The 27,214-nt window shown below is 45.4% G+C and overlaps 1 protein-coding gene across 11 annotated transcripts in view; it reads right to left on the bottom strand.

The window, feature by feature from the left end:
- Positions 1–27,214, bottom strand: part of PCDH11X (protocadherin 11 X-linked) — a 651,427-nt gene that overhangs the window by 221,884 nt on the left and 402,329 nt on the right. The window contains exon 6 of one of the 11 annotated variants that reach the window (XM_053273700.1): positions 21,820–21,919. The exons of the other annotated variants lie outside the window; for them this stretch is intronic. Coding sequence (XP_053129675.1) covers positions 21,851–21,919 — 69 coding nt within the window. The 3' untranslated portion in view covers positions 21,820–21,850. Of the gene's footprint in view, positions 1–21,819; positions 21,920–27,214 lie in introns of those variants that run through there. 11 annotated transcript variants of the gene reach the window in all.

The raw sequence follows: 27,214 nt of genomic DNA, 5'->3' as shown, positions 1-27,214 counted from the left end.
TCACCCCAGTCCTCTCCCCTGAAGCAGAAGGGGTTGTTGTGACTATCTCAAGGGAGTATTTTCCAAGTCGAGAAATTTCTCACTCTTTTTGTTCAAGCCCATCTTTGCCCTTCCTTGCCCCTGTGTTCCAGTAGCCCCACCCACCTGACTGTCTGTGAACTGTGCTCAGAGACTGCAAACATTCCATTCCATTCCACTGTGTTACACTGGGGCGGTTCTGAGATTGCCACCCTTTATGGTTGTTTTCCTTCAGCTTTTTGTTAGACTGACCTATCCGCAGGTTAGCCCGAGTCTGCTGCTCCCTCCTCACACAGGTGCTCTGTTCATGCTTCCAAAAGGATCGTAGCATTTCCGGGTTGTTGTTTTTTTGGAAGTAGATATGAGACAGACACATGAGAGGGGACCTGCTCATGGAGCAAACTGAAGCAGCCCCTCCAGGGGCACATTTTGGATGCCAATGGGGCTACCCAGTGGGACACAGACAGGTCTCTGACTGATAAGTCACAATTAATGGGAGTTGCCAAAGACTCTTACCATCCTCTTACGTAGCACACGTTCATTACAACGGAATGCAAGCTTGTGTGAGAGAACTTGATGGCAGATTGAGCCCCATGTATTAATTGCTGTGAGGGGTGCCATCTTGAATTTTCTGCCTGAGGTACTAACTGGCCTTGGTTGTTATCTGAACAAAAGCCCCCAGACAACTACAGACATTCCCAATGCATTGTAGAACAGATTAGGTGCGGTAGCAGGAAAGTACTGATTCTCACAGTATTTAAAGCAATTAAATTGTTCAACTAACAGCACCGATGAGTTACCTCTAAAAATGCATCCCTCTACAGAGCTGTACATAAAGGTGAGTAGTACTAACCTTACTATCAACTGTACGTCTCCTATAAAATATGAAATTATTAAGAGTGTCATCTCAGTAATCTTACAATATAAACACAGGAGTTTTAACCAGCTAGTTAATTAGTTAGTTGACTAACTCTATGTGTTTCAATTATCAATCCAACTATTACATCTGCATGCATGTATATATGAATAAAATAATGGTTCTGGATTAAAAAATAACAACAACCCTGTTTGTAGATGATGCACAACAGTGTCACAAACTGTACCATCTTCAAGCAAACATCCTCATCTGTGTGTGAGGAAGGAGCAATTTCTCTTAACCTCTTTTAATTGTGCACTGATTGTCCTTACGCAAAAACCTCCCTCTCCATCCCTTCAATTGGCCTAAGAAGAACCCTTTTGCAAGGCAGGAGCTTTATGGGAGCTATACAAAACCCCATTCATAAGCCAGAAATTTTACCAAGGCAGGGGCACTGAGTTTGTCGTCAAGGATCAAGCAGACAATACATGGTATACTATAGGGGCCCACAATGCAGACACCTTGCTGAATCGAAGCAGGTCTTGGTGTGGTCAGTGCCTGGATGGGAGACCCAGGGATGCCATCTTTGGGGATGGGGCCTTAGCTCATTGGCAGAACATCGAAAGGGCCAGGTTCAGTCCCGGGCAGCATCTCTAGGTAGGCTGGGAAAGACTCCTGCTTGAGTCCTTGGATAATCTGTTGCCAGTCCATATAAATAATGCTGAGCTAGACAGACCAATGCTCTGACTCAGTAGCAGGCAGATTCCTATGTTCCTATATAAGAATATAAGAACATCCCTGCTGGATCAGGCCCAAGACCTATCCAGTCCAGCATCCTGTTTCACACAGTGGCCCAACAGATGCCGCTGGAAGCCCACAGGCAAGAGTTATGTGCATGCCCTCTCTCCTACTGCTGCTCCCTTGCAACTGGTATTGAGAGGCATCTTGCCTCTGAGGCTGGAAGTGGCAAGTAGCCTTCAGACTAGTAGCCATTGATAGACCTGTCCTCCACAAATTCATCTAACCACCCCTTAAAGCTATCCAGGCTGATGGCTGTCACCACATCATGTGGAAGAGAATTCCATAGGTTGATTATGCATCGTGTGAAAAAGTACTTCCTCTTGTCGGTCCAAAATTTCTTCGCAATCAGTTTCATTGGGATGACCCCTGGTTCTAGTGTTATGGGAGGTGTGTTATATAGGTATGTAACATACCTATAATATGTCCCAGAATCCTCGGGGGTTCCACAAGGTGGAAATGTGCTTCTTGAAAGCAGACATGTTGGAAGCTACTTGTCAGGACAATTCTAGACTCCAGAGTTTTCAAAATCCCTGTACCACAAGTGCACCCATGGACATCTGTGCTTTGGCAACCTCCCCAGCCTGCCTACAAATCATGAAAAAAGAAAGACACAAGTCAGAGTTTCTGTCTTCCACTTCAAAATGTCCAGTTCGACAATCACACCCTTTTCTCAGCAAAGGATCTCTCCCTTTCAGAGTCTACATTCATCCTGATCTTCTCAAACATTCACACCATGCCATTAAATATTATCATTTGTCATAGCAACGAAAACAGTCTGATTTAAACAGGAGTTAGCATGCGGTTGATACAAAGGGAGCTTCAGCAAGGGAAACGACAAGCATGAATAGAAATGCAGCACTTCTAGGCTAGGAGAAACCAAATGGTTTCCAAGTGCCAAGAACATAGCTTTTCATCCAAGCATAGAAACAGCTAGTTAAGGACATCTCCCCAGCTCCACTTTAAGGTCATCTTTGAACAGACAATGGAATAAATCACCTCTGATAAACTGATCCAAACGGTGGCCTAAAACCACCTCTGTAGCCAGATCTGTAACTGTGCCACCTTTCAAGGTAAAACCTTTTTGAATGTTCATGCATGCATGCTGTACTGTAAAAAACATCGAATACAAAGAGGTATGTCTGTCTTTGTCGTTAATGTTAACAAACAGCACGGCCAAGGGCAATGCATGCAAAAGTAGGCAAATCGTTTGGCGTAAGTTAAGAAGGGCTCTGAAAATTCACTCGGGCCTTGATCTGCAGCCAATCCTTCCGACTTAGGTTCAAACGAGCTCAAGCAAATACCACCGTTTCTCTCGTTCGACTCCAGAAGGCCCCCTAGCTAGGAGGAAATCCAATTTATGATCAGAACGGCCGGCAAATCTCACCTGGACATCTGTTCGCTATGTTCCACCCTAATCACAGGCGGGGGTGAGGGGGCTGCCTGGCCCCAGGGGGGCAGTGCCACAAGCCGGAGCGAATCGGTCATGGTCCCACCATGTGCAATGATGTCTGGGCGTTTCAGAGAGCCGGAACAGCAGGAGGGCATCCAAAATGGCCTTGCTGCTTCAATAGCTCCCTTTCTACCTAGAGGTCTGGAGAGTCAGAAAAGATAAGAAGGCTGCAAATGAGATAGGGCTGGAGTCAGAAGAAGCATGGGCTTCAGAGAAAAGAGTGGAACTTGGACAGGAAAAAAGCAACATGGGAAGTTGCTAGTTTGTCACCTACAGGCAAGCTAGACCCACACGCCATGCCAGGAATCTTGAACTTTGCACTCCTTCCCCCCCTCCTAATCTTTTAGCTTTTAAAAAATGTTCTTGCTTGTCCCCCCGCCCCCAAGTTTCAGTCATGTTATGTTTCTTCCACTACAGGGCAGAAGTTAAGAGAGTTGCTAAGGAACCCAGTCTGTGCTCTCCTTCCTCCCCTTAAAAAGAAAGTCTTAGTTGAGCTGTGTATTTGAACTGTACCAAGGGATATTGTGGATGAATGCGCATTCATTCTGGAGCAAATGGGGAAGGGGGAAAAACCAAGCGGAGCCCTTTTGCTCCTATTTCCATTTGCCCTGAATTGAAAGCCACAAGCTCCAAATTGGTAATAAACGTTGTGAATGTCTCTAAGAAAATCACTCTGATTTCGATACACCATACATTTATTTGTGCGTTTACATCCTGCTCTTCCTCTAAGGAGCCCAGAGTAGCATAAATGGTTATGTTTAGCCACACAACAGCCCTGTGAGGTGGGTTAAGGGAGATAAGTGACTGGCCAAGGTTAAACAGTGAGTTTTGTGGCTGAACAGGGATTTGAACGCAGGTCTCCCTGGCCCTAGGCCAACTCTCTCGCCACGACAGCATGCAGGGTCACTTTGTTCTGTGTTTCTGATTAGAACTATTTCTCTTTTGCTCTCAGTTCTGTTACTGCTCATGTGAACATAGTTCTGTAGGTCACTCTATGGTCAGACCACACGCAGAATACTGTCTCCTGTTCTGGGCACCCCACTTTAGAAAGGGCATTGATAACGGGTTCAGAGGAGGACAACCAAGATGGATCGGAACTCAAAGTCCTATGAGGAAAGGTTGAAGGAGCTGGTTATGCTTAACCCAGAGAAAAGATAGGTTAGCCATCTTTGAATATCTGAAGGGCTCCCCCATAGAAGTGGACTAGGGCCTAGTACCAATGGGTTGAAATTACAAGGAAGCAGAATTAGGTTAGACATTAGGAAAGCCAGTCTTGTAGCAGCAAGCATGAATTGTCCCCCTTGCTAAGCAGGGTCCACCCTGGTTTGCATTTGAATGGGAGACTGGTTTGCATTTGAATGGGAGTGTGTGAGTGGAGAAGCTGCTGCCAGTCCGTGAAGACAATACTGAGCTAGATGGACTAAAGGTCTGACTCAGTAGAAGGCAGCTTCCGATGTCCCTAAATTTATTTTATTTATTTAACTAATATACTTTGTACCACTCAAAACCTATCTGTCTCTAATTACCTGCAAGAGCTGTGTCCCCTGATAAATGAGCAATGAGTTGCCTTTTTAAAGTGGCGGCTCCCTTTATGGAGCAGGGGGAGAGCAACTGGCGCTGTCCTTCACCTGCACAGCATCCCCCCTATGGCTGTTGCTGGTGTTTCTCTTTTCCTTCCATCCTTCCTAGATTGTGAGCCCTTTGGGGGACGGGGGGGCATTTTATTTATTTATTTATTTATATCAATGTAAGCCACCTAATGGTGCAATAGGGAAATAACTCGCCTAGGGAGCAAGAGGTTGCTGGTTCAAATCCCAGCTGGTAAGTTCCCCACACTATGGGAAACTCCTGTATCAGGCAGCAGCAATATAGGAAGATGCTGAAAGGCATCAGCTCACACTGCGCGGAAGGAGGCAATGGCAAACCCCATCCAGTATTCTACCAAAGACAACCACAGGCACACCTTGACTTTAAACTGCTTTGGGGACTTTTTGTTGAAAAGTGGTAGATAAATATTGGCCGTATCCATAAGAAGGGTACCATCTGCCACGGGCAGCGGCACGATCCACTGGACGTTTTTCAATGAAAGCTGGGCACTCACCTCCCCTGCCAGGGATGCTGCAGCCCCTTCCCTCACCAAGCTGGGGTGGTGGTGGACAAAAGACCTCCAAGATCCCTCCCGGCACTGCAGTGTACGATACTCCGTACGATACGAGCTCCGCACGATACGAGCTCCATATGATACGAGACTTGGAGATCTTGTATCAATATGATACAAGACCTCCAAGATCCCTCCTAGCAATGCAATGTACGATACTATGAACATGCAGTGTGTTCCCCCCCCCCCGTTTTTCCTTTGCTTTGCTTCCCCTTCCACCTCTTTACTGCTGCTCCTTTTACCGCCTCTGATAACAAGAGAGTTGGAGCTGCTTTTTTTGTGCTTTGCCGACATTTATGAGACAGGAAAGCAGCGAATAGCTGAGGCAGGGCACACCGTGAGATTCAGCAGCAGAAGTTCCTTGAATGCGCCTGACAAATTACTCTCCCGCGCGGCTGCCCCCACTCTCCCCCGTTGCTGGAGAATGGCTGCTGGCACGCTGGTGACTAACAATCTGTATTCTGCTCCAGCTGTGAGCTCTGCACAGTACTTTTGTGAGCCAGAAGGATCGTTTCTCATTCCTCCTAATGTGTTTTCACATGCAGCTACATGATCGTGGATCAGCCATCACATTCTAACAGGGAGCTTCAATATTTCTCACACTCTCAAGTTGCCCAAGCTAGCCCTCAAAGGAAGAAGGCACCGTATATGCATGACTAGCAAAGGCCCTTTAAAGATATCTTGGGTGTGTGTGGGGGGGTTCTTCTTCCTTTCTGTTCTGACAGTTCTGAAGGCTGGGTTGATGCAAGAATGCTTGCCAGTCTGAGAAATATAATGTGCAGGAACTTCCACGGAAATGTATCCTTTCCTTTCCAGCACTCCTATTCAAACAGACAGCCTAGGGAGGAGAGCTGGTCTTGGGGTAGCAAGCATGAATTGTCCCCTTTGTTAAGCAGGGTCTGCTCTGGTTTACATTTGAATGGGAGACGACGACATGTGAGCACTGATGGGGACGCTCTGGAAAGATCATCTGCCTGCTTGCATGCAGAAAGTTCCAAGCTCCCTCCCTGGCAGCATCTCCAAGAAAGGGCTGAGAGAGACACCTGCCTGCAACCCTGGAGAGGCCGCTGCCCATCTGTGTAGACAATACTGAGCTAGATGGACCAAGGGCCTGACTCAGAGGAAGGCAGCTTCCTATGTTCCTATGAAGGACTGCTTACATGTGCCAAAGTGGGCCAGGAGTCCCATCCCAGTACGTCACTCCCCTCCCTCCTATTGCTTCTCATGGAAACAGCAGAACTTGTGTGAAGAGGGAAGTGCCATCACTATGATGGCCACAAGTTCTTTGACTGAAACCATGCAGTTCTTCTCACTCCTGTGTCAGTCAATTGCTATGAGCCACACTTGCTACTGCAAAATTTACAAAATTATGCACACATAAGAGTGAGATATGAAACAAAGGCATTATCATCATCTTCATATTGAAATGCTTTCTTTTTCTTACAGTCTCTCTCTTGGGACTCCTTTCACTTTCACAACAATTCAGCAGAATCCTGAAGTTAAAAAAATATATATCATAGCTTGTACTCAGAAATAAGAGTGACACCCAAATCAAGCACTACAGTGGGATTGGCATCCCCTATGCAAAAAGAATACATTGTATTCCACAGAAGAGATTGCTATGAAAACGCTATTTAATTTGCTTCTATTTGCACTTGTAGGACCAAAGTCCCAATGGTACCTCACTGGGCCAGCCAACCAGGCTGTCAAATCCCCGGAGAACAGAAGCAACTCACTTTTGGTAAAAGTGAAAAGAGAATAAGTTGACATAACATTCTGTACCATGGACGGGGCAGGGGGAGAAAAGCGGCAGATGCTCCAATAGATGAAGTAGCAAAGACAGACTTGGTTTGAATTTAGGGGTGGGGGGAGTGCTGTAGTCCTAAGAAAAGCGGGGAAGAAAATGCAGGCGCACTCTCTCGATAAAAAGTTTAGGTCCACAGAGTCCATTGCCTCATTCACAATCAATGTCTCTTCCATTGTGCTGAGTCTTGTCGGATAAAACAAAAAGCTATCCAGGAATTGGGAAACTGATTTTGCTGTAGTCAACATCTTCTCCTGATGAATGTTTGCCATTAACTCGTCAAGGAACAAGCAGGAAAACAAGGTTCTCTGGCCCCATTAAATAGTAAGAATGGGAGCAGATTAAACACCATTAGGACCATGGTCTGAGAAGGGGCATAATGCAGCCATGAGAGGAGAGGAGAGCTCGTCTGGTGGTAGCAAGCATGACTTGTCCCCTTAGCTAAGCAGGGTCTACCCTGGTTGTCTATGAATGGGAGATTAGAAGTGTGAGCACTGTAAGATATTCCCCTGAGGGAATATCTGGGAAGAGCATCTAGGTTCCAAATTCCCTTTCTGGCATCTGCAGCCTTGGAGCAGCCACTGCCAGTCTGTGAAGACAATACTGAGCTAGATAGACCAATGCTGTGACTCAGTATGTGGCAGCTTCCTATGTTCCTGAGTTGCCTTTGCCCCCACCCCTAATTTAAGGGGTGAAGTCCTAAAAAAACCACCCTGGGGAGACGTGGTCCAAGCTATTTGATATTGAAGGACTGCACCACCAGAATGACTGTCAATCCTTCACAGGGGACCCTCTAGCTCTGTGGGTCCCCGATGGGTGGTAGCCTGTCCCCCCAGCTTCAAATTTCATGCAAAGTCCTCTCCTCCCTAAATTGCTGCTGCTTCGGGGTTTCAAGGCTTACTTGGGAGTAAGCCTCACTGGGTACTGTCACACACTGGCTTGGCATCACGGTATCCAACTGCCTCCCTTCCTCTGATCCTGTCCATAAACTGTGGAAAAGGCCTCAGAAGTGCTGGGGAGGAGGGGGTTAACTGTCACCCTTTTCCTCTACCACCTGTCAGGGAGAAGGTTAAGACTGCTCCTCACCGGGAGCCTCTAGACCCAATTCACTCCCATCCCTCCAGACCTCCTCATCCCTGGCCCTCGAAGCCTTAAATAATGCCCTGCAATCAGGGCAATCCCAACCACCCTCTCCAATGTAGCTCCCTGCATCTTCCCTCCTCCAGCTGTGGCCTGTCTTGCCAGCTGTCGAGGCCCTGGCTTCCCCCTCTTCGCCACCAGGGGGCAACCTGTTGGGCCATGCTGTCCCATCCACGGTCTGTGGGTTCCTGTGTGTCTTGGCTCTCCCGGGCAACCATGTAGGGTCCCAGGAGCTGTATTGCTTCCGTCTTCTTGGCCCCTTGACTGGGTGAGTACTCGGGCCCACCCATGGCCAGTGGGAAGGCCCGACTGGTACACTGTGGGATGTATTTCCAAGTAAGCATGTATAGGGATGGTGCTGCAAGGCAGTTTCCAGCTCCTATGTGGCTGCAGGATAGCCCTACCTGGGGGCCAGCAAAAAAAAAAAAAAAAAAAAAAGTCCCTGTAGGCTGGATCCATCCTCCAGGCCTTATGGTTTGCAGGCCTGCATTATAGAGCTGCATCAGGCAGAAATGCCTCAGGTGTAGAAGTTGCACCTGTTGTACTTTTGCCTGGACACGTCCTTCCCCTGCCTATCACTGACCTGAAAGACCAATGAAAATACCTGAAAAGCATGCAGCACAAAATGAAAAGTCATGACAAATAGCCCTGCATGGAACCCTGGAGAACCCTGGCTAGGAAGGAATAAAAATACTGGCCCACATGGGCCAGTGGTCTGATTCTGTGTAGGACCACTTCCTATGCTCATATCTTTTCTGGGGCAGAGGGGGCAGGCATAATAATGAGGGATGATTAAGAGCTGGACCTTGGAATAAATAAAAACCCTATTGCCAGCATCCGCAGAGAAAAACGTTGGGGACTGCTGTTTCATGCCATGAAATCCGATCACACTGTTTTGATTCTCAAAGAGGGTGGAGGTGGAGTTTCAGTTCTCTCCCTGTTCTACTTCACTCAACTTGTGAGATCCTCCCTGAAATTACACCAAATTATATAATCATTTTGACTGTGCGGCGGGGAAAAAACGCATAATTGGAAATGCATAATTATGTGAGATAACAGCAAAATTAAGTGTAATAAAGTTGTGTAAGGAAGTAATTATGGTGGCAGTGTCCTTAAGACAGGCAGCAAAGTGGTGCACCTCCACTTAATTGAAAACAAAATATATTTGTAAACATGATTAAGAAGGCAGGGCAGGTGCTAAAGAATGTTTTGGCACCCTGGCTTTAAATATTGTCATGAACATGCCAGGCTGTTATGCAGTTATAACGCCCGACAATTCTCACAGAGCATCAACATTTTAATTTAATGGGGAAGTGGGTCCGTTCGTGCTGTTTCCTGCTTTACATATTAGCAACGGCTATATTCTTCTGCTCATCGCAAGTTATTCACCCAACTCAAAATGCCTTCAGGCATGCCAACAGGTGCAGTGAATGCTGTTTTGGCACACCAGTGACTTCCAAAATTGCCACATCTTTAATAGAGGGATAACAAAAAGATGTAGGGGAGCAACAGCAGGAGAGAGGGCACTCCTTCATTTCATGCCTGTGGGCTTTCCAGAGGCATGCAGTGGGCCACTGTGGGAAACAGGATGTGGGACTAGAAGGGCCTCCTTGGGTCTGATCCAGCAGGGCTGTTCTTCTAACACTGTCTTGTACTGGGGAAACACACATCCCTCCATTTTGGAGATTTCAGAACATCACACGTGATTAATGTTGCAGTGACATTTCGAATAAGGTGCCTCATTCAGCAGTTGTCTATCTATCTCCCCCAGTTTCTGACATTTGGTGGATGGGAACACAGGACAGAGATTTCTCAGTTGTGACATCTATATCATGAAACATGTTCTCTTACTGCTCCAGAGGCCAAGACTGAATTTCATGGGCTTAGGTTACAGGAAGGTAGAATTTGGTTCAATAACTGTTTTATCCTGTACTTTTATTCTATTTTAACTTATGTATACCACCAAGGGATAAATATGTCAGGTGGCGAAGGAAGGAAGGAAGGAAGGAAGGAAGGAAGGAAGGAAGGGCAAAACGATTTGGGTACAAAACTATTTGTACCCGAATCTGGCCGATTTGGGTGATTTTTAGACAAAACAAATCATCCCTGTCCTCAACTGCGCAGATTCGGGTACAAAACGAATCAGGGGTGTTTTGATTTGGGTACAAATCGAATGAAAAAAAACTGATTCATGCACACCCTGAAAAGAAAGAAACATTTAAAAAAAAAATCTTAGCAACAAGCACAGTTTTACAATGGATCCAATTATCTGGAGGCTGGGAGGGTTCTTTCTCTACAGAAGTCTTCAAGCAGAAGCTGGACAGCCAGGGGTGTGTGAGAGCTCACTCCTGATGTCCTGCATCAAGGTGGGGGTGGTCAAAGTGCTTACAAATCTCCAACTGTCTATTTCAGAGATGGAGAAGCTGCTTACAAATGGTGCTTAAGGCTTATAAAAATGAGGCTCCTGCACATTTGAAAAATCTGAGAAATTGTGATGCAATTTTCATTAAAACCCGAACAGTTTTAATAAAACCAGCAAAAAAATATTGGGGTGTGGGTGGGTGAGACCCAACATGTTTAAGTTGTGACTAGACTTTGGCTAAAATGAAACTGCAAGGAATGTGGAGGTTCCTCTTCAGGGAATCAGTTGATGGATTTAAAGGAAACAGAATAAGTCTCTGTGTGTGTGTGGGGGGTGTTTGTACATCTCTAACACCACAAAGCACACTCCTGAGAAATGTTGCTAGTCCTTTAAAGCAATATATTTCACCATTTCTCAGCATGTTGAAGATATTTTGTCCGAGAATAAATCACTAGTGCTTCACGTTAACCACAGAAGTTGCAGTAGAATACAGATAGAACTGAGCCACAAAATCTTCTGCTTCAAGTCCAGTTTTGTGGCAGAAACAACAGTCCCCCAACATTTCCACTGAGGAAGTTGCAAAGACAATGTTGCCCTAATCCAAGACCTGGTGAAATGACACTGGTCCATATACTTCCATGTCCACAGTTTTCTCTCCTAGAAACCCTTTTCTCGTTCTGTAATATTGATGTGTGGAGGAGGGTTGGGAAAGGATAGCAGCAGAATTTTGGATCGTTACTTATTTTTGGAAGTTCAAGAGATGTTAATGCAAACACGGTCTTTTTATTTTTTTTTAAATAAGTAACAAGAATTTTGTAAAAAATAGAATGTTCTCCCACTCAAGCAAATTCTCAACAGATACTTCCAAACGACAGGACCAGTGTCATTTCACCAGGAGAAACCACCATTTGAAGAAGAACAAATTTGAAATGAAGGTCACCAGGTCACCGTTCTCCACATCATGGACTTTATTATTTCTCCCCTGTTATACAGTGGCTTCTCCGGTATCATTCCTCATGGCTTTGTCTTGTTATAGATGACATGTATTTTTTCATAATTGGACTAAGTCGTGCGTGTGGAGTTTGGTGGGTGGATCTTTTTGGCTGGCGTGTTATACCGGGTCAGACCCCTGGTTCATCTAGCTCAGTATTGTCTACACAGAGTGGAACAGGCGCCTCCGAGGTCGCAGGCAGGTGAGAAGAAGGCAGGGATCTGCTGCTGAGGAAGCAGATAGATCTCCTCTCCTGTCCAGAAGTTTGACCAGGGATTCAGGCAGCTGTCACACTTGTAGCCAGGGGTCCATAGGTTAGCAAGGCATAAGCCAGGGGGATCAGCCCACAAACTCTCTGGCATCCCCCACAGAGAGCACGTCAGAGCAGAGGAGAGCGCATGACTAAAGGTCATAGAACCCCTTCCCCTCTTAGGGATTCAGGGAGCTGCTTTATACAGAGTCAGACTATTGGTCCATCCAGTTCAGGACTGTCTACACAGAATGGCAGCAGCCGCCCAGGATTTCAGAAAGGAGTCCCTCCTGGCCCTACCTGGAGATGCTGCCAGGGATGGAACCTGGGACCTTTTGCCACCCAAAGCAGATGCTCTAAAACAGAGGTGCCGCTCAGACCAGAATTGGGAGTGAACTAGCAGGAAGGTGAACATAGGAAGGAATTTGATCTCTTAGGAACATAGGAAACTGCCATATACTGAGTCAGACCATTGGTCAATCTAGTTCAGTATTGTCTTCACAGACTGGCAGCGGCTTCTCCAATGTTGCAGGCAGGCGTTTCTCTCAGCCCTATCTTGGAGATGCTGCCAGGGAGGGAACTTGGAACCTCAGATGCTCTTCCCAGAGCGGCTCCATCCCCTGAGACAGGGAGTATCTTCCAGGGTGCACACATCAAGTCTCCCATTCATATGCAACCAGGGTGGACCCTGCTTAGCTAAGGGGACAAGTCATGCTTGCTACCACAAGACCAGCTCTCCTCTCCAAGACCAGCTCTCTTCTCCAGAGGTTAGCTACTTCCCATTCATCACCCACTATTTTTAAACCAAGCAAAGGAGAGTTCACTTCACTCATCACTATATGAATCTTCTAGTATTCACCACAAAGCAGTTGGGTGGGGAAAAGGGTAGTAGATACAAGCACAGTCAGCATATCAACCTTCCATGCTGCCCCAAAGATTTTAGCATCCAGTTATTAAATACAATTAAAATAAATAAAGATTGTTTTCTGACTTTAGGGTAGATGTGCATGTATGTTTTGATAAATCCACCTAGAAACTTTGATGTGCAAAACTGTCCAGAAAATATACATCCAGCAATGCAGTTCTGCAGTTTTCAAAAGCAACCCAAGAGCCAATTTTCAATCTCAAAGACAGGTGGGGAAAACAGCAGTACGTTTGGGTCAGCACCAGCAAAACAGTGGAAAGAGGTCCATCTGTGAACATGTCATCCTTAATGATCAAAGGATCTGGCTTGCATTAACTCAATATAGTTGGCTGAGCCAGGACTCTGTTAAGGATGTACAGAGACTTCTTTCAATAGTCCATCTGTCTGCAGTTTTGACACCACCTCCATAGATCTTTTGACCCTAGACCTGCTACACGCTACCTCTAGGGAGAGGAGAACTGGTCTAGGGAGAGGAGAACTGGTCTTGTGGTAGCAAACATGACTTGTCCCCTTAGAATAAGCAGGGTCTCCCCTGGTTGCATATGAATGGGAGAAGAGAAGTGTGAGCACTGCAAGATATTCCCCTCAGGGGATGGAGCCGCTCTGGGAAGAGCAGAAGGTTCCAAGTTCCCTCCCTGGCAGCATCTCCAAGACAGAACTGAGAAAGATCCCTGCCTGCAACCCTAGAGAAGCTGCTGCCAGTCTGTGAAGACAATACTGAGCTAGATAGACCAATGGTCTGACTCAGCATATGGCAACTTCCTATGTTCCTATCTTCTAACTCCTGGGTTATAGGATAGCATCCTGGGATGTTCTCCATGTTTCTAAAGACCACAGGCATGGAAGGCAGCCAAACTAGTACAAGTACATAAGGAAGGAAGAACTAGTAGCTTGTCCAGGAAGGCCAGTAGCTTCAGCTGCTGAGATGCTGTACCTGGGCCCCCAAAACATAGTCTGAGAGCATCGCAGCAAGGAGACCTTCAAAACAGAGACCTGTGAACATGGTACTCCAGATTGCCTGGCCTCCTCTGCCCTGGAACCTTCAGTGCCTGCTTGCTACCACAGACAACAGGAAATAACTTACAGAAGTAACTTACAGAAGTAAGTTGAGAGGTGGCAGAGTGCCAAGCTCCATGCCAGGGGTCAAAGCCTTTGAGGCTCTCCCCTCTCCAGACAGGAGTGGAGTCAGACCCAGGCAGGGCTTAGCCGAGCTCCAGACATGGACAAATCAAGTGGAATCCAGCTCTGTCCTGACCTCACTCTGCCTGCCTTCTTTGTCCTCTGGCATCTCAGTGGGGTCCCACTTGTAGACAGAACAGAGCAAAACAATGCCAAGGAAGGATTCAACGACTGTACGCTGACACTGAGCATGTTTTGGTCTGTGTTCACTTCCTGGGTCAGTTTTCTTGTAACTGCATGAATGCAAATATATAACAACTGTTGAATCAAACTCAAACTATCAGACTTCAGACACATGATGCAAAAACCGAGCTCCCTTGAGAAGTCCATAATGCTGGGAAAAGTTGAAGGAAAGAGAAGAAGAGGACGACCAGCAGCAAGGTGGATGGACTCAATGACGACAGCAATGAATGCATCACTGAGAGACCTTAAAGGCCAAGGTGAAGACTGATCATCCTGGAAAGAATCTATCAATGTGGTTACTAGGAGTAGACACCAACTTGATGGTACTTTATCAAATCAATCTATCAGGAAGCTCTGAGTCTTAATCAATCAATCAATCAATCAATCAATCAATCAATCAGGTAGCTCTGAGCCTTTTGTTGTTCATTTCTTCCCTTTGACTGGCAAACAATGGTGTAAAAATGGACTATAGCTTTAAAAATATTTGCAATAGCTTCAAAAATAATCATTTTGTAACAACTGTTCTTGCCATAGCAGTCTCCTCCTAGCCATGCTCTGATTTTTCTTTCTTTGCCCTTTGGTCATTGCCTTAAAGCCCAGCAGGGGGAGATGTTATCCTTTGTGCCACTCAAAGGCTATGCTTGGCTACTGCCAAAGAAATAGGACAGAGTTTTATGGCAGCGTCCTGGGCTGCCAAAATGCAGGAGCTTAATTTGATGAATATGTGGCACTGCACGGGTTGATCTCTCAACAAGAGAAGCTTTTGAGCCTGTCATTCTTGTGGCCCTGGGACGCTTGTTCCTTGCGTGCAGCCCCAGATAAGCTGTCACAACAGAAAGCTCTGACTTTAATGAAATTCATCTTTAAAGAAGAATTAATATGTTTTGGAGACCTGGCCTCACCATTTTGATATTTATTAAAAGAATTTAAAAGCCTACAAATGCAATGCCTGATGTGCAAATCAGTGTGCTCTTTATTTCAAGTGGAGGGAAATGAAATTAAGAAAAGAAAGGGGGGGGAGACGAGTTCACAGGGCACTTTGATTTGCATTAGGTGACAAGCACTGTGATTATCACATGGAAGAAGTGTGATATTCCTTTCCTGCGACAGATAAGCTGCAGATGGGTTTATGCTTGAGTATATTACAAAGGAAAGAGGGAAGGAAAACTTCCCAGGACTTCATGGGCCCCTTCACTTGGGATGTTTCAAGTGGAGGCTTCACACCTCTGTAAGTCTTCGGATGAATCTAGTCCATCACATGATGTCACGGACCTAACTCTGTCTGCCTTCTTCACCTGTAGGCATCCCAATGGCGTCCCACTTGCAGAAAGAACAGGACAGGACAATGCCAAGGAAGAGTTCTGGATGCTGACACTGCGCAACACGCACTCTGATCTGTTTCACGTCTTGGGCCAGTTCTACTGGAACTGCATACATGCACATATGCAACACATGTTGGCTTGAAAAGGCTGTGAGCCTTTTGTTCTTCCTTTCTTTCCTTTGTCTAGCAAGTGATGGTGTAAAAATGGAATTCATCATTTTTTCTCTTGGCACTAGACACTGTAGTACGGGCAAGGGCATAGCTAGGGGAGAGGGGGCCCGTGTTCACCTCTCTCGCTGTCAGCCCCTCGGAGTGAGGGAGATAATGAATAAAATAGAGAGGGGTGGAGCTGGGGGCCCTCACCAGGTTTCTTTGAACCCATCCACTCAATTATAGCTACACACCTGAATGGGGGTTTGTTTGGATTTGTGGAGCTGGAGAAAAGTGTGAGCACTCCATATTAAACCATGGTCTGTGCTGTTTTAGCATATGTACACAGCGGGGGAACCGACATCCATTAGGGCTTGTTGCTGTACATACATTCAGTGAAGGTGTGTGTGTGTCTCTGTGTGTGTGTGTGAATGATGTTTCTAGTTGAGGCTAATATCTTGTAAATCTAGTCAATCAAATGATGACATGATGTACCTGTGAGATTATGTGGTTGGGAGAACAGAAAACCTTTGCCTCAGTTCTGATTAATGGTGGCTCCAGGCATGTATTTTGGGGGATATTCTCACATCTGCAGCCTACCTTGCTTGTCAGTTCCACAGCTGTGCCTTTTTTCTCCTCTTCACTGGTGTCCCTTTCCGCTATCACTCATTTTAAACTTCTGCTCCTTGCTTTCAAATGCTTGCATTCTTCCAGACCACAACTTGTTGGATAAGGAACAAGCAATGAGCTCCAGTTGTTAAATCCTGATTGGTACAAGTACTGAAACTACAGTTTCCTGGTGTGGATGTTATGGCAAACTGTGGGTTAACAAACCAGGACGTCGTCTAGGAAATCTGATATACAAGGGGTGAAGTGGAGGGCAGAGAGGAAAGCCCTCGTTCTTAGACCAAGAACCATGAATTGTGCCTCTATCCCTTTGTTTCCACCATTCTCCTGACATCTGCTATTTACCATGCAGAATATTTACCACCTCTAGTTTCCAATTCCATCCCTGTACATAGTCACCTTAAGTGGAAATGTGGGGAAATGCTTGAGTAACAAGCAGAAGGTTGCCGCTTTGAATCCCCGCTGGTACTATATAGGACAGCAGCGATATAGGAAGATGCTGAAAGGCATCATCTCATACTGCACAAGAGGCGGCAATGGTCAACCCCTCCTGTATTCTACCAAAGACAACCACAGGGCTCTGTGGGCTCCAGGAGTCTAAATTGACTTGATGGCACACTTTACATAGGAAACTGCCTTCTTCTAAGTGAGAATATTGGTTCATCTAGCTCAGTACTGTCTACATGGACTGTCAGAGGCTTCTCCAAGGTTACCTGGCCTTCAAATGTACCAGTGCCTTCATATTCCTATGTATAAAAAGCAGCCATGAAATCATCGCTTGCTCTCACTCTCTCTCCTTCGCCATCCTCCTATCGTTTTGCGACAACCCCCTTTTTTCCTATTTCCCAACTGATAGCTGCCGAAAGGGCCTGCTCCTTATTTTTGGTGCATATAATCCACTTAATTTCCCCTCCCGGCCTCCTGCAAGCACTGAAACAAAGACAACTACTACCAACGATATTAATCATAGTCCAGAAAGCCCAGTGTAAACTGCATGAACATTTTTCAAGGGCTCTATTAAGAGCCTCTGGTGTGGGAAAGAGGAGCCCAGGAGCGTGATCTCGTTGACGACTGGATAAAGCTCACCACCCCAAGTCATTAAATGGAGTGTGTTTTCATGCAATGACACAGGATTATTTGGGTTGATCGTAGCCATCTGAACTCAACTGCCACTTGACAGCTAAATAGATGCTGCTCAGCTATTATTATTAGTGTTATTCTGGAGAGCACTTTTCACACTGCCAATTGCTTTTTAATCCCTAATTTTATTCATGCTCCGAAACAACCTGGTGAGCAGAGTGCGAAAACTAATCCTATCTCCTATTTATTACTGATCAATGCTTAGTAGGAGAAATTCTCTGCAATATTAATCCCTATAAGAATGAACTTACTGGTTCAAACTGAAGATCTGTCTGGCTCAACGTTCTGTTTTCATCACGGCCAATCAGGTAGCCCCATATACTGGGCCTGATGCCAATGACCAATCCTTGTTGCTTACATTCAGCATCTGGTTATTACAGGTAGACTCCTTTTGAATATGGGGGCTCTAAATTTGGCTGTAGCCACCTAAAGGTGCAGCGGAGAAATGACTTGACTAGCAAGCCAGAGGTTGCCGGTTCAGATCCCCACTGGTGTGTTTCCCAGACTATGGGAAACACCTATATCAGGCAGCAGCAATATAGGAAGGTGCTGGAAGGCATCATCATCATCATCATCTCATACTAGAGATGGCAATGGTAAACCCTTCCTGAATTCTACCAAAGACAACCACAGGGCTCTGTGGTCATCAGGAGACGACACCGACTCGACGGCACACTTCACCTTTAATTTGGCCATATGACTATCCACTTTCAGTAGGATAGCCTTCCCTAAATTCATCAGAGTATTGAATAATTCTATAACTCAATCATACATTGTCTTCCATCTCCTTTCATTAGTCCTAAATGTATTGTCAGTCCATTTTGCCACACAACACTGAATTGCAGTATTTAGATTCAAAAGGTGGTGTGTATGTGTTTCCTCTCTCCACTCCACTCCACTCCACTCCATTCATAAGCCATACTTGGACACATCTGTTATTTCAATTAAACTCTCCCAGGAATAGATCACAGCTAACGATGCTCTTTCAGATCCAAATTTCTGAACCAAGTCTGCAATTATAAGCATTTTATCTATATGTGCCCTCCCTTTTTACTTTTGCAAAGACATTTCTCTTGCATCTTCCACCAGATCAAAAGGTTCAAAATTCATATAAATACTGCCATCCCAATTCTGTGCTGCAAGGTTAGGCTATAGGCCACATCTCTGCTGATACGAAATTAGGAGCCTTGCACAGCCGTGGCTGTTTGAGTGCCAGCAAGAATCTAGGTATTATTGACAATGAGAACAATTTTCTCTCTGTGGTGGGGTCACCTTCATCCCAAAGTTTGTTGTTGTTGTTCCTAGCAAGACAAATACTCCTTCCTCCCACCTCTCTCTCCTGACTCATAGGTTGGTTTATCTGTTGCTTTTCTCTTGCTTCCTGCTAATGCTTTCTAAGCCATAATTGTTTGGGCATCCTTGTTCAGGATGGTCTGCTAAGAAGCTGCATTTTTATTTCCTCTCAAGCAAAATCTCAAAACGAAAGACAGACCCGGTACACAGGAGCACGACATCCCTTGCTCGTTTCTTCTCTCTGTAGGCTGAGCTCCAGATTTAATTGAGGATGTGCAATGCACTATACAGACAGGTGCCGGCATACACATTCAGGTTTGTGCATGGCTGAACAGGCATTTATTTTAAAAGTGAATCTGGGTACAGATCTCATCAAGTGCAAGATGCAGAAAGGAAGGAGCCACTGAATGTGTGTTGAGCATAATGTGTGGGCTAACAAGAATGGACACACTCAAACAATACAGAGGGCATGTTCTCATGATCATATTGGGGTGGGCTGGAGGGATGTTCACACATGTAGCCTCCCATTCATATGCAACCAGGGCAGACCCTGCTTAGCAAAAGGGACAAGTCATGCTTGCTCCCACACAACCAGCTCTCCTCCCACTCCCGGACCCTCTTCATGTGTTCAGTTAATATGTGGATGGTCACATCCGCACAGAGCTTAAATACAGGGCTGGTATTGGGACCAGCACCACTGGAGAGCTGCCAATGGCACAGTGACCACAAGTGGAAGTACAGTTGGTCTCTGGGACCACTTCTCTGCCCAAAGCCTTCATGGAGTGAGGCAGAACCACTTTCTTGGTGTCACCTCCAGAGAGGGCAGTTTGCAGAGGGCTCCCTGGAACCTCATCACACCCGATTATAGCAACAAACCAACTGTACACTCAATGCCAACAGCAGATGAAGCTGATCTTACCTTGATAAGCATACCTGAATGGTGACACATCTTACTTATCATATGAGGTCAGATCAGGTTCATCTGCTGCTGCTGCTGAGTGTACAGTTGGTTTGTTGCTGTAATTGGGTGTGAAGCAACTCTTTGTTTAGAGCACTCCAGCTGTGTGTGTGTGTGTGTGTGTGTGTGTGTGTGTGTAAGAATCACACTCATATTGTCATTTTAAAAAGTAGTTAACACTAACAAAAAAGCTCCTGAAATAGGGATTGTGAGATGATAATCTGCCACACACACAAACACATGCAGATATTCAGCTCAAACCAATTGTCTATGTCCCATTCTCTGTTAAGAAAATATTAGGTATAACGGTACTTTAATGCAGCATCCTCTCTTATTCGAGGCAACATTCAATGCCGCCTGATGAAATATGAAAGTGAGAAAGTGAATAGGGTGATGAAGCTGAAAGCAAATGGAAGCTTATTGCTGCTTTCACTTGGCCCAAGAAAAAGGAGTTTTGGTAAACCGCAGCAGTGCTATAAGCAAAGTTCCTTGGTTTTTTTCAGCCTTATATAAAGACATAAGAACAGCCCTGCTGGAACAGGCACAAAGCCCATCTAGTCCAGCATCCTGTTTAACACAGTGGCCCACCAGATGCAATTGGGGAGCCCACAGGCAAGAGGTATGTGCATGCCTTCTCTCCTGCTGTTGCTCCCCTGCAGCTGGGATTGAGAGGCATCATACCACTGAGGCTGAAGTGTGTGTGTGTGTGTGTGGGGGGGGGAGAACTGCTAAACAAACACCAAGCAGAAGTCCATAGCACTGTCGTGATAACTATCTGAAGTTCCTTGCCGTGGATGCACTTCTGGTGTTAAAGACCCCACCAGGGAGTCTACAATGAAAATAATATCATTCTCTGCCAGCAAAACAACAAGCAACAATAATGGAAGGTTGCAGCACGGTTCAGCACACAATAAATATAAGCCTTGAATGGCTCTGTTGGGCCCCATGGCGAAAAAGTTCCAGGCACCATACCGTGGAATTCTTATAAACACAGAGATGTGTTCAACAAGGACATCTATCAAAAGGGCTCAGAAAACCATGTTGCAACCTGGATGGCCCTTTCCCCTCTCTTTCTTGTGGCTAGAACCAGACCCTAGGGGACGCTATGGGCTCTCTCGTCTAGTCCCCTGACCCACAATGGAATACTCTGTGCTCAAGGAATCCTAGACAGATGCTTGTCAAACTCCCACATACGTTGACATGATCCCTCTGAACAACAGATGCTGGCGGCAAACAACGGTTGCTGGGAACAGGATGCTGGCGTGATCTAGCCAGGTGATTTCTTGAATTACTATTACTTATATAGTGCTTTTCAACAAATAGCAGTTTACACAGAGAAAAACAACGAGAAAAGAAGAGGGTTCCAGGCCACTTAAAGGACACAAAAGAGACACCAGCAACAGCCACTGGAACAGTGTTATACATTGTAAGGCCTGGGGGCCAGTGGCAACCCCCGCTAAATCCTAAATGTGGGAATGTGGAACCTTCTGCATGCAAGCATGCAGGTGCTCTTCCCAGAGTGGCCCCATCCCCTAAGGAGGAATATCTTCCAGTGCGCATGCATGTAGCCTCCCATTCAAATGCAACCAGGGTGGACCCTGCTTTGCAAAGGGGACAATCCATGCTTGCTACCACAAGACTAGCTCTCCCTGACTAATCGGTGTGTGAAGCTTTAGCCAAAGCTGAATGCTCGGCACCATGTCGATGACCATTCTCACCCTGAAGCTCAGCACCGGTGGAGACTCCTTTAAGGGGAATGGAGCCCTCTCAAGAGCCTGCACCATCTTGGAAGGTGTGCACAGAGTGCGAGGAAAAGGGGCCCGTCCCAGTGCTTTCCTCTTAGAACTCTTAAAAGTGGGCTCCGTCTCTCTTAAAGGGCCCTCCCAGCATGGAGAAAAGCAGAGTGCTGTGCAGATATCAGCAAAGAGGGAAACGGCTCTCACTTTGGAGGGTAGGTTTTTTTGTTTTTGTCTTTTTGGTCAAAGTGGCCCCCATTTAACAAGTAGTGAAGTTCACTGCACTGGAAGGACATTCTGCTGGGGTCGAATAGGGACAATTGTTCTTCCCCTCCACTTGAAGACAGTCACCACTTTGAAAGGTACCTCTTTGTCCAATTAGCAGGGTCTAATTGCCAGCTATAAATTAACTGAGCACATCTTATTGCAAAATTAAAACTAAACTAGCAACGACCGCCCATTCCATTTCACTTACAGGTCTCCATGACCTCGTGTTGCTGTAGAACTTTTACTGGAATCCAGCAATTGGATGAGCACTTATGGGGCACATGGCAGCAGCGTGTAATCTGGAAAACGCCTAGGGGAATGAGTCACAGCACCCGTAGCACCCAGACAGAACTCTAACATCACTTCAAACATAGTAGTTTACAGGGACGTTTATAGCAACTCATCTATCAGCCATGAAGTCCATCTGCTGCAGATTTTCAAACGGAGACCATGCCCCTCCCCTTATGTAGGTTTGTATGTCCACAAACTGGACTGTGGGAGGAGGAGATGATACGTTATACGGCAGGGTTTGTTCATTTAAATGTGCAGCCAGACACAAAATGTGCAGCTCTAAAATAACATATGTATTATGCGGAGTTCAAAAATTCAAGTCAGGCAAAAGTTGTATTCTGTTAGATCAACATTCTTCACTGTAGGGCCCGAGGCCAGTGGTGGCCCCTTCAGCCCAAAGTGCCCCCCTGACAAATTGTTTATTGGGCCTCTGTGAAGCTTTGGCTAAAGCTTAATACTCTGCACAGTCCCTCTAGCACCAAGCGGAAGAGGTGCCCATTCTCACCGTGCAGTGCTTTGCCCAGTGCTGCGGGGAAGGTGATCCCAGAGGACTGGGGAGCATAACCCTTCCCAGCGCTTTCCTCCTAGAGCTCTGAAGAGGGGGCTCCGTCTCTCTTAAGGGGCCCTCCCAACCACACAGAGAAAAGAGCAGTACTGCACGGAGATTAGTCTCGTGGGAAATGGCTCTCACTTTGAAGTCTTTGGTCAAAATGGCCCCCACTTGAAAAATAGTGAAGATCACAGTGTTACATAATAAATGTAACACATATAATAAATATAATAATTAATTAATTTTATTTATTTATTTTTATTTATTGTTGAATTTCTATACTGCCTTTCATTAAAAACAATCCCAAGGCGGTTTACAAAAGTTAAAAACATACAATAAAAATGACAATTAAAATATTAAGCTAAAAACCCCTGATTCTAATTTTAAAACTATAAAATACAAGCATAAAACTATAAATAAGAAAAAACACATAGAAGCAGCAGTAGAAACGGTCATGTAAAAGCCTGGGTAAAAAGCCAAGATTTAAGAAGCTTTCTAAAAACTGTGATGGAGTCTGAAGAGCGAATGGCCACTGGGAGAGCATTCCAAAGTCTGGGGGCAGCAACAGAGAAGGCCCTTTCCCAAGTGCACAATATAATTAATTCCTGTAGAGGGGATGCGTGGGGATGTGGCAAGCTCTGCCCCCGCTGCAGCCGTGACCAATGGCGAGCCCAGTGGGGGTGACACGTGCAAGGGCGGGAGGGTGGAGTGCACACCAGGAGATGGTTGGGGCGGTGGGCAAGAGGAATATGGGAGGTGGGAGGAGGATGGATGGCAGGAGAAGATCCACAGCCCTAAGGAGGACGGTGAGGCAGGGGGATGGCCTGGCCCTGGCCCTGGGGTCCATGCATGGGTCCATGCACTGCACCCGGGTCCACTAGTTCTCCTTTAATTGTTGTCACTTATTTTGCTGCCATATTTTGAATTGTGTTTGTTTAAATGTTTAATGGTATTGTTTTTAGGGATTTCATTTTCTTTGTCAAGTAGGGGGTCACACTACAAGGACCCCTTCCACGCTGCAACTCCTACTGTTAGCCATTTTGGGCTTCTGGTTTTGGGAATGGAAAAGAGAAATATAAACATTAAAAACAACAACACAAACCTCCTCTTAGAGCAACCCCCCCCCCACAAGCCTATTCTTGAAGACAAGGAGTTACTCACCACAGCATGGCAACCGAAATTTGGTCAAAACAAAGTGAACATGGACTCTCTTGCTGTGAACTAAGAAGATAAATGGCTCATACAGCCACATTGGATTTTAAAAAATAAAGCAAACCCAGTGTGCTGATCGGAGGCAAACCAGAAGGTGCATGGCCTAACATATGTTCCTTAAGACACTCAAAGAATGAGCACCTTCATGTTCGACACAGACCCACCAACTGCACCAGTGACAGCTGTTTGGAGAAGGAAATGGCCAGAGGCAGGTGGTGACTTTTACATTAACCGCTACGAAAGCTCCTATTTCAGTTACCTCCTTGCCTAAGCTTGATAGAAGCCACTTTGTAAATGCACCTCAGGCAAATGTGGTGAAATAAGAAAAGGCACTCTTTGGAGAAATCCCACTCGGTTCGGCTCCTGCCACCTTCAGTTTAGCACTTGGGTGAGAACTCTCCTTTACAAGGCTGGCCATTTGTTTAAGGCCTGAGGGCAATTCAAGTTTCAGACATTAGTGAGGGAAAGAGGGAGAGAGAACAAAGTCGAAACACGCCAACATGGAGTTCTATAGAAATTTAACTAGAAGGTTTGTAGCTAGAAATAGTATTGGAACTGAGCGGGCTGCCATTTTGGATTTCAACAGGAACACGGCAGGGAAAGTCCATTGATGAGTTTAAAAAAACCACGGGAAGGTTTGTAAGTCTGTTCTTGGCTGGCAGTGGGAAGGGGTGGAAAAACATCTTTAAAATGCAGTGTATATTAAGAGCATTTAGTGGGACTATTTTTTATATCTCACAATCATTACAGCAAGGTCATCAAAGTGAGAGCCCCATCACAAATGGATTTCTGCCATTGCTCTGCCTATCTAGGATAGCCCATTTAATTGATGGCAATAACATAACACAAACCATTTCCAACAAAGCACTAACAATTTATCAATAAATATGATAAATAAATAAAATAAATAATTAGTCCTGGGAGAGAATGTTGTCCCAAGGCCCAGAAGTAGATGTCCCTCAAAAGTTCTAAGAATGTTCTCAACTCAAGCTCAAACCTTTGGGGTGATGTGAAAAAAAATCCCATTAAAATGATGCCCCCTTCACTTTTTCTCGCAGTCTTTACCAGCTGTACTGGTGGTGGCCATGCATTTATGTTCACTGCCACCTCACTGGCTGGTATAGTTTCCTTAATGGTTTCTACCTTGGAGATACTAGTGTGTAGAAGCTTCTGGGTGGGAAGCATTCATTTCTGCTCCTGCCTTCACTCAGATTTGGCTTCATGGTACTGCCACATAGGCAACAGCAAGGAGTATAAATGGCCGTGAAAGTACTTAAGCCCTATTCATAGTCTCCTAACTGCCTGGAAGTCCCCCTAACTTTGCAGCTTCTGGATAGGGCTGGTGAATTTGTATTTTGCTCAGTAATTACCTGAGAGTGAAGATCTACCTGCCGCCTGAGCAGAGCTTGTTTGTGCTTGGAAGAAGAGCAGAAACAAGTCACTGCGGGTCAAGTGATGTGTTTCCACTCCGATAGAGCAGTTCTGGGGTGTCAGTGAGCTGTAATTCCTGGGTTTATGGGACAGAGCAGATATAAATCCCCGCCCTGCTGTCGTCTTCTTCCCTAATAGCACCCTCATCACTTGGGTCTTGTTTTGATCTGGAAAATTAAGGCAAGTCATAGATAAAATGTGGGAGGGGGTGGACCCATAGCTTTTGAAAGTGATATAGTTGCAAATTCAGAAGCGCAGAAGGCGCTCTCCATGACAGCCCCCATGGCCACGCCCACCCCAACAGCCAGAGTAGATGAGAAATACCGGTACTCCGTCCCTACACGTCCCACATCCTCTATATCACTGGCTTTTGAATCCTACTGTGTTAGTGCTATACATTTGTGGCAGACTCAAGTGATTGCTGAAGAACAAATGGCCATGCTGTGGGAAAGAGTCACAATAACCAAGGGCTAAAAGTGGGTGACCATTATTGGATATTTTATTTATTCTGGTATTGATTTGCTATTTGAACATTATTAAATATTAAAAACCCATCATGATCAAATTGGTTTTACTTCAATTCACCCCAATGACCAATACATTTTACCTAGAAAGGGATATCTCATTACACTCCATTATTTTGAAGCCACTTGCAGAAACTGCACGATCAACACATTTCAAAAGAACAAGCAAGCTAGTGATTCGCAAAACATTTGAAGATGTTGAGTGTAGGCCCAATGTCAGCACACACCACACCCCTCCCTCTGACTGTTGCTACCTTTCCACAAGGAAGGCTCAAGAAAGTGCCCAGGGAACTGATGGAGAAACCAGATTATGCATCCCTTTGAGTGTGTCCCCCATTTTTAATCAAGGGACACGTGATGTGGCATTTGTATCCAACAATTTGGGAGCACTGGCATGCCGATACATCAAAGAGATGAAAAGATCAACTTCTAGGATCGGCCACATCTTTGGATATGAAACAGCTATGAAGCTTTGAAACTGAAAACTACCACTCGGTCAGAGACAGGCAACCCATTAGCATAGCAACAAGGTCTCTCTAATTTTGGGGCCACCTCTAGATTCAATCACAATTAGGGATAATTCTTCAGAAACACTCCAATTGCTCTCGATGGCGCCTGCAGAGTTCTAAATTGTGTAATTTATTCCTGCTTTGAGCAGACTTATAATGTGCAATTTGCAGGGCTGTCACCTGATTAATGAACTCTTAGTCTGCAATCCTAAACACATTTACCTGAGAATAAGCCCCACTGAAAATCCCAAGACGTACTTCCATGGAGATGTGCATGCGATTGAGCTGTTAGCCAATTAGCTGTATGAGCTTTAATCAATTGGGACGGGGTTGTAGGTCAGTGGTAAAACATCTATTTTGTATGCAGAAGGTTCCAGGTTCACTCCCTGGCATCTCTGGGTGGGGCTGGGAGAGGCTTCTACCTGAAACTTCAGAAAGCTGCTGCCAATCAGTGTAGACAATAATGAGCTAGCTGGACCAATCGTCTGACTTGGTATAAGGTAGCTTCCTATGTTCAATTAATAACTTTCATGAATGCACATACTATTAAAAAAAACCCAGTACTAAATAGTATTCTTTAAGGCACATGCTGAAAGAGGCATTCCCATTCTCTCTAAGATAGGAGAGAATGCCTCTTCTGTGACTGAGTTTTCTATCTGCACTTTGTATAAGCATTTACAGTTAACACATTTATTTAAAGTATCTGCTGCCCAATGAATCCGGGCATGATTTTAGTTGATTAGTTTTCTAATTGAATGATCTAAGCAATTAATCTATTCAACATTTTAAATATATGATTGAAAGCCCTGCTCTTTAAATATCTATTTCCAGATCAGTTTTCTATATTAATAGAGCCATATTATTGATAAACACAAGCACTGAGGGAGGGAAGGTACTCCTGCTGTGTATGCCATCTGGTAAACTTTGGATACTTTGGAGTAGTTTGGATTTTATTACTATTAGTTCAGAACAGCTAACAACTGTAAAACTCCATGAAAAGTGGGGGAATGCGGTCTAGTGTGTGCATGCAGTTTGCACATCTCCCTTTTGTTCCTTTATCTTGACTGCCAGCCCCTTTGTGCCAGGAA

The sequence above is a fragment of the Hemicordylus capensis genome, chromosome 11, assembly GCF_027244095.1.
Source record: "Hemicordylus capensis ecotype Gifberg chromosome 11, rHemCap1.1.pri, whole genome shotgun sequence".
NCBI classification, from domain to species: domain Eukaryota; kingdom Metazoa; phylum Chordata; class Lepidosauria; order Squamata; family Cordylidae; genus Hemicordylus; species Hemicordylus capensis.
Note: the sequence above shows the minus strand (reverse complement) of the source record. Positions and strands in the feature narration are given on the sequence as shown.